The sequence below is a fragment of the Molossus molossus genome, unplaced genomic scaffold (assembly GCF_014108415.1).
Source record: "Molossus molossus isolate mMolMol1 unplaced genomic scaffold, mMolMol1.p scaffold_m16_p_17, whole genome shotgun sequence".
Classification (NCBI taxonomy): Eukaryota; Metazoa; Chordata; class Mammalia; order Chiroptera; family Molossidae; genus Molossus; species Molossus molossus.
In genome coordinates, this window is record NW_023425352.1 from 20,456,330 (window position 1) to 20,469,426 (window position 13,097).

Genomic DNA, 13,097 nt, shown 5'->3' on the forward strand with positions numbered 1-13,097 from the left:
CAGGAGTTGTTCCCCATGACCCACTCCTTCGTTGTAGCTTTCAAAGTGAAACAAAACAAAACAAGGCAGGGGGCGGGGGGAGCACACACATAACCCATGAAGCCTTTTCAAAAATCTTGGAATGACACTAAAAAAGAAGACCCAAGACAGGCAAATGGTCAAGGTGACCAAAAGAAGCACCTGCCCTCCTCTGTTGAGGAGCCTTCCATGTGGGATTATGTTCTAGTCTCTCCAGCAGTGAGCTCCAATTAATGCCAGGTCTTCAAAAACAATCCTGCCGGAGCCCCTCCATTTCCATACACTTCGGCCATGTGCACCAAGGACCCCCTACTTTCCAGTGGGCAACTTGGGCAGGAAGGGGAAGAAGGGCAGGAACAAGGACACCACCCCCATTTCTAAGCAGCCGAGGGAATGCTGGGTGGACCCTTTCAGTGCTAACATCCTCCAGCCCCTCTCTAGGGCCCTTTTCATTCTGAGCAGCCCGATGTACTTAGTTAATATAACTGGCTGTCCACCCACTGCAGTGCTGTGAGGACTGACATTCTTCCTGGCTTGCAGGTGGGAGCACCCGAGGCAATGCCTCCACCTCCAGTTACAGGAGAGCTCCTTCACCCGCCTCCACTCTGCCCCATTCGCCAGGCTCAACCTTTGAAAGGAAAACTCACATCACCCGCCATGGAACATACGAAGGTATCATTCCCGCCGACTTTAAAAGAGAACCACTCTTCTCCCAGTAACTTCACTCATCCTCTGAAGACTGCGCCTCTGAAGTACTGGCACCTACATTCACCTGTGTCTGCCCCTCACCTTTCTCTCCACTCTTCCTTAATTTCTTTTCAGGAATTTTTAGGTGATCTCTCACCCCTTCGTCGTTCATTAATCACTTTCTCATGTGGTGTTTTATCAAATATCGACCATGTGTTTGACACCATGCAGAATGCCTTGATGGATGCTTACGTGGATCGGACATGTCTTCAAGGAGCCTATGCAGCAGTTCTCAACCTTCCTAATGCCACGACCCTTTAATAGCTCCTCATGTTGTATGTGGGCGGATCTGCATGTGGCAGGACCTGCCTGGAGACAGAGCAGCGGTGTCTCGGTTCCTAAGACCACTGGAAATATGTGTTTTCCAATGGTCTTAGGCGACCCCTGTGAAAGGGTCGTTTGACCCCCAAAGGGGTTGTGACCCACAGGTTGAAAACCACAGGCCTATAGTCTAATAGACAAGTTAAGACAACAGATAAAAACTATAATGCAAAGTACAAGGGGGGGTTGTCATCTCCACTGAGTCTCCAGGGAAGAGTCTAGGCAGGAGGTGGCATCTGAACTGGGCCTTCACGACGTGTAAGGTTTTGATATCCAGAGGTGGAGCGAGGGGGCACTCCGGGCTGTGGGCGCAGCAGCACAGCTAAGACAGGAAGGAGAGTCGACGCCTAAGTAGCAAATGTCTGTGGTGATTGGGTAAGAGTGCTTGAGGGACTCAGTGTCAGTGCTAGGCTAACATGCTTGGACTTTATTCTGCATGTAGTGAAAGCCACAGAGATTTTTGAGCAGAGTCTATCATATTTGAGGTCCAGGATTAACACTCTGGAAGCCACATGCAGGAAGAATAGGGAGAGAAGAGGTTGAACATGATGACAAGTTAGACAGTGCTCTATAGCCCAGGGAAGGGAAAACTTGACGGGGACTAGGGTGTTGGCAGTGGGAGAGGAGAGGAGAAACTGGAGGTGAGAGGTATTGCAGAGGGGGAATTGACAGGTTTGACAATTGTTTAAATGTTGGGAAAAGGGGAGTGTCAAAAGTTTAGAAATTACAGAAGTAAAACCAATGAATCACTAAAGTAGTAGTAAAAATTTGTGTGCACACCAAAAAGACAGTTTGCAGACTGGGACCACTCAAACCAAACAGAATGAGGCTCCAGGGTATCTTGTTACAAAGCAGCTTATGTAGTTTATTCTTCGTAGTGACTGGTTATACTATTAGAATCTTCTTAAGTATTAGTGGTTACCTCATATTAACCTTGGAAAACAGCTTAAGTTTTGCTCATGATTTTCAGAGGCATAAGCAAGAAGTGACTCAGGTTAAGTTAGTCTTGCAAAATTAGCTAAAGTAGCTTTGCTTGAATGATTAAACTGGTTTTGTCTACTCAGGGAATTTTTAAGGCTGGTCTCCATTTGTTTTTTACTTTAACGAGAGAAAAAGGAATTAGTGATTCTGTTGAAATTTGAAACACAGGTGATGGGGTTCATGTTGGTGCCAACAATTGCAGCAGGGAGCCCACGTAGATGAGTTCAGTTATTCGGTCCTTAAATAGAGCTGCTGGCGTGGCCTTCAGCTGGGGGCACCAAGCAGGCAGTGGAACTCATAGGACTTGAGCTCATGGAAGAAATTAGGGCCAATATACCCAGTTTGGAGTCATTGACCAAGAGATGTTAGTAAAAGGTAGAAAACGGAAGGAGTTGGCTGAAGAAGAGAGTATAAACAGTCCAGAGAGACCCGGGTTCAGTTCCCGCTAAGGGCACGTACTTCGGTTGCAGTTTGTCCCCGGCCCTGGTTGGTCGTGCGGGTGGCAGCCACTCGATGTGTCCCTTCACGTCGATGTTTCTCACTCTCTCTCCCTTCCTCTCTCTCCCTCCCACTCTATCTGTACAAAAAATGGAAAAATATCCTCGGGTGAGGATAAAAAAAAAGAAAAAAAGTCAGAAGACATAGCAGAAGAAGAGACTTTGAGGGGAGCAGGAGACCAGGAACAGGCAGAGTCATTGAAGTCAGTACAAGAAAGGGCTCAGGGTCAAGAAGGAGAAGGCAGGAGGTAGGTTACTGGCGTTCTGGTGATCCGCAGAAGCAGTTTTAGTGGAAAACAAACAAGCCCGACAGCAAATGGGTCTAATGGTGACTGGAGACGCAGAATTAGGGATGGGCCCCCAGTAAATGATTTAAGACCCAGAACTGCCAGGGGGGCTTGGGGAGCCCCAAATCCAGGCGAGGAGGGTGGTGTCACCACAGTGCTTTCTGATGTGAGGCCTGCACAGGGCCTGGTACATTCATTTTAACAGGGTCCACATTCAGGACAACCTTCACAAGGTCAGAGACACCCTAGTGCTAAGAGCATATTTACTTGACCAGGGACAGGCCACCAGCACTGGCATAGGGCAAACAGTTGAGGAAATGAAAACAAAAAAGAAATAAAAAGCTCCTTCATTTCTTTGTTCAAACCTTGCTCCATTGAAGTAGACCAGGGACCAGACTGAAGGGCCACAACCAAGTCCGATAGGCAAAGCGGATTTAAATGGGGAGCCTGCTGAGGAGCACCTGTCGTCCTGCAGAACACATAGGCTGCGAGGTTCAGAAAGGAGGGACCCAGCACCACCCTCTCGGAAGCTGTTTGGGTTCAAGTGATCATTGGTACAGGCAGACCTCAGAGATATTGTGGGCTAGATCCAGACCACCACAATAAAGCGAGTTGTAATCTTTTTACTGGTGGAGGGTCTTGCCTTCAATTTGTAGAAAACACAACACCTGTGAAACGCAGTAACGTGAGGTGTGCCTGTACTGAGTGTTTTATCCTCTCTCCAGGGAGCTCCAGCGGCAATTCTTCTCCGGAGTACCCTCGGAAGGAATTTGGTATGTCCTTTCCTCAAATGAGACACTGGGAAAGGGCCTGGAATGTGAGGGGAGGGAACATGAGGTGTTAAATGTTTTCTTCCAAAAAAGTTTAACCTCTGCGGACCTGTTTTCCCTTGCTTTTTATCCTGAAACATTTAAGGGGACTGTCAACCACATTAACTTGCTGTTGTAGCTTTTTTTGCTCGTGAGGCTAATGAAATAGCCAGCTATTCGTACAAGGCTCAGGCGTAGACAGATAAGCCCTAAGTTCAAGCAACAACTGTAGAACTTTTCCTTCCACAAAGACCTCCCAGCAAAGAGGAGCAGGGGTTAGAACACACAAATGCCAAACATCCCAGCACTTCCTCCATAGCAGGCTTCAAAGGGGCACGTGTTATGCCAAGTGAAACCTAGGTATCTTCACTTGGCATTAAGTCTTTCATCCATGTTCTCAAATTCTCACTGTGCATATGAATTGATGATATGATCATTGATTGTACAGTGGTTATAATTTTATTTATTTGCTTCTAGTGGGAAAATCAAAGCAATCTCTAACAAAAAAACTAAAGGAAAGATCTGGCAATCTTTTGATACATTTGATCAGTGTGGAGTCAGCCAATCCAAATAGATCATGCTCCCAAATGGGTTACCTCAGCTAACTTAACACTCTGAGTATGAGCTAACTTAACATCCCTTTAGCTACCTTAACACCCTAAATGCACTGGGGCCTTGCAAAACTTGCTCTGCCTTTTGGCTACATGGTCATCGTTTATTAAACACCTACTGCCCATAAGGACTCCTATTTGGAAAAACATACTGTGAAAACCAGCTACTTCCCCTACCCAAATAGATCTTACCCTCCCCCCACCACCGACATCAAAAATATTTAGCATGCCACCTCTTATCCGTACCTAAGATAACTTTTCTTTGTTTCTCAGCATCTTCTTCAACCAGAGGACGGAGCCAAACACGAGGTGAGTTCTATCTCTGGGTTCAATTCAGTTCATTGAGCAAGTATTTTCTGAGCATCTAATGTGTGTCCTTGAGCAGGAAATGGGAGGAGTAAAGAAGAATAAATAAGGCATGTTCTGCCCTCAAGGAGCCTACAGCATCCTGAGAATCTTTCTGGCTCTACCAGGATGGGAAGGGTAGATTTGATGGTAATCTAACAAGTACATGGAAGCAGGAATGAAAACACATGGTAACCACCTGGGCAGTAGTTAGTTCTGCTGTGGATTGTCTGAAGATGCTGGTGCTACATCTTGTTTCACTTCTAGCCTTCTGGTTGACTTTAACAAGATGCGCTGTGATTGACTTTATGCATCAAAACTGAGCAAGAGCCCTTCTTTTTCAAATTATTCCAGGGGCCAAAGGGCTCTGTGACAGTTTTGGACTCTCCATATCTGTCCAGAGACAAGGCTAGAGGAGAGAAATGTAGTCCTGGGGAGGGCTGCCCTTGATGGATCTGGTGAGGAGCAATGTCAGGGCCACGTGGAAGGCAGAGTTCTTCACAGGCCTCCAGGGTTCTTGATGACCAGCCTAGACTTCCTATGGGCCTTGTCGCAGCAGTGGCTTGAAAAGTGAGGACCATACCAACCACCCACAACTCTAGGCTCATAGTTGAAGCTCATAATGTTAAACTCACTTTCTGCCCTTTCCATTTCTGAAGAGGCCAAAATGGCTAAGAAACACTATAGGTTTTAGAATCCTATCACTACTACCTGAGAGTCCCTGGAGGCAGGAGAGCAGCCTGGTTTGGGGCACTGGGTGACTGGAAAGGGACTGGCCATTGATGATTGTTGGCCCTGTTCAGCCTGGTGTTTCATCAGAACATCTCCAGGTGACTGGAGGTGTAAGCAGTGGGCAGGTTGGGGTGTAGAGAGAGCACGTCTCTTTTTGAGCAGCAGTCGGTCCTGAGTATACCTAGGTTTCCTGTTCCCGGGACACAGATCTCAGAGCAGCCTGAAGACTTACCCACTGTCCAGAGCTCAGTGTCACGCATGTGACCCAAGTTCCTTCATTCACAACCTTCTCCTCTTCCCTCATACAGAGAGTGAAATCCGAGTTCGACTGCAGAGTGCATCCCCATCTACCCGATGTAAGTGGTCACTGTCTTGCTGAAAAGAAACGATCCAGGAATCCAGAGCTCCATGTGCATGTGTGTGTGCAGTCACACAATCATTAAATGTCTCTAAGGGCCTTCTGTGAGAGGGACCCTGGGCTAGGTGCGGGGGGCGGGGGTAAGGAATAAGTCATAGTCCCTGCTGTTTTGTTGTTCGCAGATTAATGGGGAAACAGTCAATAACCAACCATGACAGCTCAGGGAGTAGAGGGAACAGGGGCCTGGGAAGCCTTTGTGGGTTAGTGTCACTTGAAGGGAGACTGAAAGGTGGATCAGTTAGGCTCCACGGGATGAGCCAGCAGAGACATTTGAGGAACACGTGATGAGACTTTGGAGAAATGTTCAGTGTGGCTGAAGAAAAATAGCAGGAGGGGACCTCATGGGATAGTTAAGATTAGAGAAGGTCAGAAGTAAAGTATGAGAATTTGAACATGATCTCAAATGACAGGGATTCCCCATCTCTGTCTGCTGACTGTGTTAGATTTCTGTTCTTCTTAGAGATTATTTCACTTTAAAAAAAAATTTTTTTTTTATGGTATGTGCCCCTAGCGGAAACCGAACCCGGGACTCTGGTCCGCAGGCTGACACTCGACCACTGAGCCAAACTGGCCAGAGCTAATTCACATTTTGAAATAAGCCCAACTGTTAGGATGGGAGCCAAGTATAGAGTAGGAGGAGAAAGAGCTGAGTGAGTGGCTCAGGAATCAGAGGCGGGTACTTGCCCAAAGAGCTCAGGGCCTGAGGTCAAGGGGTCTGACTTTAGGCCTGATGCTCTCTCGCCTAATCAATTCCAGGTTTAGAGGTGCTGAGTCCAGAGGGTGGGGATATCAGGGAGGGGGTCCTGGGTGGTCCTCCAGCACAGGTTGTTTGCAAATCTCTTTGCCTCCTCTTAAACATTGCCCTTGCACGATGCCTCTCTGCTCTTTCCTCCTCTCCTGTTTGCCACATTGAGAGGCACAGGGAGCCTGCTCCACTGGATCACCTTGCTACAAATAACATCAGCCAGACTTGAAATGAACTCACACAAAAGCACCATAATGTTTAGAAGTTATGGGCCACAAATTCCTTTGACACTACAGAACATACAAGGTCAGGGACCTGACCCCTGAGGCATCCTATGCAGGGGTTGAAATCACTATTGAACCACTTGTTTCAAGGGGCCTGGTTCTCTAACTGCTCTGGGTATAAATTTACCTTCATCCAGGATGAGAGTGTCTTTCAGCCACAGAATCATCCCTGTAGTGTCTAATGAGGTATAATCAGGAAATATCTACCAATGACTTTGACCTCATTATAGAGGAACTGTATTTATGGGGCCATTAATATTATAAAGTGCCAGGTTAATAAGTGCTATAAATTGACAAAATGTGAAAATTATAAGGCTAACCAAAAATGTCCCAGCATGTGAAGCAGATGCCACCCCCCCTAGTATTCAGAATGCCATGAAGGTAATTCCCACTGCAGCTGGACTCGAGAAAGAATCCTGGGCCTAGCGGAAAATGTGGGGATGCTTTTACAGGGACAGAACTGGATGAAGTTAAACGACTGGTCAAGGGGAGCCGATCAGCAAGTGTGAGCCCCACTCGGAATTCTTCCAACACACTCCCCATCCCCAAGAAAGGCACTGTGGAAACCAAAACCGTGAGCTCCCAGTCAGGTAAGCCCTGCAGCCCGGGGCTGCCACCGAGGGAAGGGAACAAGGTCGTAGACTTGGCCTGGCCGGGAATTCCCCTACCCTGGCCGGCCTTTAAGACTGTGGCAAAGCACTGCCCTCTGTGCAGAATGAAAATGTAGACTGATCCACCACCCCATGTGCACCCTGAGTTGGGCTCTACATCCTAGAAATTCTCTCCAGGAAGTTTCACATCTCCTGGGAATGTGTTGTCCAGGTTCCTCAAAGGAAGAATATTGGGGAAAGTTGTCATGTTTTTTTTCATTCATTTATTCATTCATTCAGTGAATGCTTCTTATATGCCTCTTCCATGCCAAGCAGCAGGCACTGAGGAAAGGCACTGAACAAGGTAGACACAGCCACTGCCCTCGTGGGGGTGAGGGCCTCTGGGGAGTCGGATAACCAAGAGATCATAGTCAGGTCAGATGAGTGTGCTCCACACTCATGCATCACATGCCTACCAAGTGTAAGGCAGGTTCTGTGGGAGGCAAAAAGAAGACAAATGAGAAGATCCTTGGAGGGAGATGAAGAAAGAAGCCAGTTCTGCTAGGATGGGAAGTTTTCCTGTTCTTTGCTACTGGAAAAACAAAACAAAACAAAAAAAAACCCCTGAGACTGTGGTCTTCCTTTTGTTTTTTAATACAACAGAAACCTCAGAGCACTGTATGACCTGTGTGGCTAGCTTCCTTCATTATAAGGAATAGGCAGAATTGGCTTCAGATTTGAAAAAGCACCAAAATCCCTTCCCGGGGGCAGAGTGTCCCTTGGGTCTTGTTGGCAAGGAGAGTTTAACAAGAGAAGGCTGCCATCCGCGTGGTGCCACCTCTGAAGTGAGGGCTTCCCACCTGTGCTGCTGTGTGCCTGGGATTCTGTCGGCATTCGCCGTGGAGCCTCACTCACTATGGAGCCTCACTCGCTGCTCCTTGTATCTTTGAAGTGAGAGTGAGAACATTAGTGGAGACAGCACACCAGGAGGTGCGGACAGGAGACTTAGAAGGAGAAAAGAGTGACCCCAGAGCAAAACTCACCTACTTCAAATTTCATCGAGGGCCAGCAGATGGAGCCCACTGGGTCACCTCAGCACAGGGGGCTGGTTTGTGTCTCACTGGGTGTGTCTGTCTGTCTGTGTTTCCAGTGTCTGGTACCTATGACACAACCATCCTGGATGCCAACCTTCCCTCCCACATGTGGTCCTCCACCTTGCCAGCAGGGTCCTCCATGGGGACCTATCACAACAACATGGCAACGCACAGCTCATCCCTCCTCAACACCAATGCCTACTCTGCAGGATCGGGTATGTGATGCTCAGTGTACATCCTCCCGCCCCTGAGCCCTCCACACCTTCACCTGGAGCTGAATAACCCCGCTGGCATTCATGATCCCCAAGGCTTCCTAGAGGGGTGTTCTGTGGCCATACATCCCAAGGTTTTTCCACTGGAACTTTAGTTCAATTCAATCTCTAAGGTGTTTCTTTTGGTGGGTCCCCTATAAAAAGACCTATGTTATACAGTGCATCAGAAAAAAATGCAATGGGAAAGAACATGAAAACAGATGCACGGAACCTAGTTTCACTAAATACAGATTAACTGTGTGACCTTGAGCAAGTTATTTAACTTCTCTGGGTTTTAAGTTCCGTTGCTGTAAAATGTTCACTAACAAATGGGGCTTTGACCACAGCTAATGTCCACTCGAAACCTAACCAACTTCCAGCCACCCCTTGGCTATGATCTAAGGCACACCAGAAACTAATGTATGGTTCTCTGCTGCAAGGCAAGAGCCTAAGATTTTCCCAAAAACAAATTTAACAAAATATAAAAATGCAACCCTGGTGTTTCTTCTGGAGCTTCTATGGTACCCCCTCGTTCTGGGCTGGATGTTCCTCACACCAGTCAATCCTTCCCTGCAGTCTTTGGAGTTCCAAACAACATGGCATCCTGCTCCCCTACTCTGCACCCCGGAATCAGCACCTGCTCCTCAGGTCAGTGCTTGCCAGCTTCAGTCGCCTTTTCCAGGTGGTTTGCTTTTAAAAACAATAGTAAGCAAAATGAGGAAGACCTAATAGTTTCTAGAGAAGACACCCTTTCCGCCCAGGAACATGAGGACACTCCTGCATGTATACCAATGCAGAAGCAGTAACTAAGGGGCTGTGTTAGAAGGCAGAGCCTGCCTTCAATCAGGAAGACAGCTTAGTCCCCAAGGGAGAGGTCTAAGTGCCGAGGGGCACTAAGTCTCACTTACATGCTTCTTCTGAGAGGTGGAGAAATGGAAGCAAAGAAGCTAAGTGAGGCCTGGCTTAGGACATTTCAGGTAAAAAGCACTACATTAGAAGGTTCTTAATTCAGATCTTTCTATAAATATAGTAGTTCACTGGGAGCTCAAATTTATTCACTCTATTTCCACATACATTGCAACAGCCTGTATGTAAGTTACCAGCCACGTCTTTTTTTTTTAAAGGAATGTGCCTCCTTCCTACGACATTATGACTAATAAATATAATGATGTGGGCCTCCTTATTTACTTGGCTAGCATATCCCCAAGTGCAAATTTACATTCTGATTTTCAATACCTCCAATTGACTAGCATCTTACCAAACCCAAAAGAGACCTAGTTCGTGTTTTATTTCTTCTGCCTTTGCTTTTGTACTTTGCAAAGTCCCGACTGAAGATATTGAATCCATAATCTTATACCCCAAACACTAGATAGGATGGAATAAGAGAAGCTGTTAACTGGGGAGGAGGGAGCTTCTGTACACTGTTAAATACAACCAGCCTTTGAAATCAGAATGCGGGTGAGGGGAGCTTGATGCATTTGAGTGGGAAGAAGTGTTCAAGGGAAAACGAGGGCTCTGCCAAATCCATGCCTTTTGGCCCCCAAGTGTCTGTATCCTGTGCCCACAGTTTCCATACTGTACACCAAGGCACCCTAGGGTGCCATAGGGAACAGGGAACCCTGGGATATTGTTAAATTTCAAGGGTATTTTTATTTTTTTATTTTTATATTTTTATTAGAATTAAATTACAAAGTATTATTCAAGGGCCTTAAGTGAATTGCAATTCAGAAAACACTATCAGCTAAGACCCAGAGTATTCTAAAGAAAAAGAAAAGTTGAGAGTTTTTATAGTAAGAAAGCACATTCTTGAGAAGAATCAGTTCTGCATTCTTAGCTTCTGGATTAGTCCAAGGGTATTTTTTAAAAATATGTTTTTATTTATTTTATTTTTTTAGAGAGAGAGGAAGGGAGAGAGAGATAGAAACATCAATGTGAGAGAGCAACATCAATCGGTTGCCTCCTGCACGCCCCCTACTGGGGATCAAGCCCGTGACCTGGGCATGTACCCTGACTGGGAATCGAACCAGGACCTCTCAGTCCATGGGATAACACTCAATCCACTGAGCCACACCAGCCAGGCATTCCAAGGGTATTTTTAAAAGCAGTGAAATCTGTCAGACCCTGTGTGAACTACCACTGTAAGTTGTGTGGAACTAACTACTCAATAAATGGAACTGTTAGTAACTTTTGGCCTGGGGTGGAGAGGTGGGGCATAAAAAAAAGTTGCCGTGTCACTTAGAACTGAGAAAGTATGGGAATCTCTGTCATATGCAGAGGTGTTTGTTTATCATAAAAGTGGTGTGGGGGACTGGGGTGGGGGGCTGCCTTAAGCTGAGACCCTCCTCTCTGCACCTGCGCTCACCTGTCTTCAATTTCTTTCAGTGTTTGGCATGCAGAACAATCTGGCCCCCAGCTCATCTGCCTTGTCCCATGGCATGGCCACCACCTCTACAGGTCAGTAGCTGAGGTTTAGAAGTTAGGGGCTGGGAAGTAATGCCTCTTTGCAGCTATAACTCACAATATCCCTCTTCAACAACTAAATCAGAGGGACCGAGATGTCACTAAAAATCAATCAATCTTTCCCACTAAAGAAACAGCCCCCACTTCCAACCTAGAGATACCTACCTTGATTATGTGGTGGCTCAGACATGTGAAACCCCAGGAGAGCATTGCTTTGGGTTGTCATTTGTATAGCCCTGTGACCCACTACTGTCCTTAAGAGCCTACTATCACTGCAAATCAATCATCTGGCTGTTTTTATGGTTTACTCCCTGTGCAAACCTGGGGGAGGGTGGACAGAAGAGACATGAGCCTCAGTCCTGGTCCTCAACTTACTTACTGTTTAGTTGAAGTAGAAAGTATAATAAGCATAAAACAATTGGGGGCTTCTATAAGACGACATGAATCAAATTGTGCAGAGCAGGTGTTAGGGTTGCCGGAGTTCAGAAGAGAAGATAATGTGGGGAGGTCTAGGAGGACTTCATGGAGGAGATGACCTTTAGAACTGTCCTAGAAGGATGAGAATTATACCAAAGAAAGTTCTATCTAAACTTTCATTGTTGCCCCCATGGCTTGAGAGAGTTTACTTCATTATTTATTATTCTTCATTTCATTATTCTTTCATCATTATTATTATTTTTTTTTTATCCTCACCCGAGGACATTTTTCCATTTTTTGTACAGATAGAGTGGGAGGGAGAAAGAGGAAGAGAGAGAGAGAGAAACATCCATGCGAAAGGGACACATCGAGTGGCCGCCACCCGCACGACCATCCAGGGCCGGGGACAAACTGCAACCGAGGCACGTGCCCCTAGCAGGAACAGAACCCGGGTCTCTCTGGACCGCAGGTGGACGCTCTTACCGCTGAGCCAAACCGGCCAGGGCATATAAAGACTTTTTTTTTTTATCCTCACCCGAGGACATTTTTCCATTTTTTGTTTAGGTAGAATAGGAGGGAGGGGGTGGGGGGTGGGGAGAGAGAGAGAGAGACAGAAAGAGAGAAACATCGATGTGAAAGGGACACATCGAGTGGCTGCCACCCACACGACCAACCAGGGCCGGGGACAAACTGCAACCGAGGTACGTGCCCTTAGCAGGAACAGAACCCGGGTCTCTTTGGACCGCAGGCCGACTCTCTAACCGCTGAACCAAACTGGCCAGGGCTCATCATTATTCACTATTGTTGTCTTCCTCTCACATGGGGAGGCTGCCTGTCTGCCAGGGCTGGTCAGCTGCTTCTAAGTTGCGTCAAGCTGCCTTCCCACACTGGTCCCACTCACTCACTCAGTGGTTCCTCTTTTGCAGCATATGGTATAAAGAAAAACGTACCCCAGAACCCTGCCGTTGTGAGCACTGGCGTGTCCACCTCTGCCGGTGAGTGCCATCCCCAGCTGCTGGGGCAAGCTGCAGTGCAGGGAGAATTTGCTCTTCAGTGACACATGGCATATAGGAAGAGGGGATATAACCCACTGATGGTCTAAGGTCCCAAATGGGGCCTCTTGGTTATTTCCAGAAATGAGCAGAGATGAGCATCTCCCTGACCTTACCTTGACCTTTCTGTCCAAGGGAGGCAGGAAACTTCACCCTGTATACCTGCCTAGGATCAGACACTTACACCCAAGTTCTCACCCTTGTCTGGAAGCCTCCGTCCTGCTCCTGTTACATGTCACCAGGGAGCTGGTCAAAGCTGCCACACCCTCCCTACTTTCTGTAGAATCTTTGTTGATCTGGGCTCATGGCCCAGGGTCGGCTATTTCCACCTTTGCTCTGATCCTAGTGCATTTCCTTCCAGTCACTGTTCTAAGTGCCTAGACCACGGGATAAATAAGACAGGCTAGGTTCCTAACCTCACCAGGCTGACAAGTGCAG

The 13,097-nt window shown here is 47.1% G+C and overlaps 1 protein-coding gene across 1 annotated transcript in view; it reads left to right on the forward strand.

Moving 5' to 3' along the window:
* Positions 1-13,097, forward strand: part of COL17A1 (collagen type XVII alpha 1 chain) — a 51,771-nt gene that overhangs the window by 9,832 nt on the left and 28,842 nt on the right. The window contains exons 5-13 of the mRNA XM_036265944.1: positions 559-690; positions 3,577-3,624; positions 4,545-4,580; positions 5,657-5,704; positions 7,248-7,385; positions 8,536-8,694; positions 9,307-9,378; positions 11,113-11,184; positions 12,534-12,602. Coding sequence (XP_036121837.1) covers positions 559-690; positions 3,577-3,624; positions 4,545-4,580; positions 5,657-5,704; positions 7,248-7,385; positions 8,536-8,694; positions 9,307-9,378; positions 11,113-11,184; positions 12,534-12,602 — 774 coding nt within the window. The remainder of the gene's footprint in view (positions 1-558; positions 691-3,576; positions 3,625-4,544; positions 4,581-5,656; positions 5,705-7,247; positions 7,386-8,535; positions 8,695-9,306; positions 9,379-11,112; positions 11,185-12,533; positions 12,603-13,097) is intronic.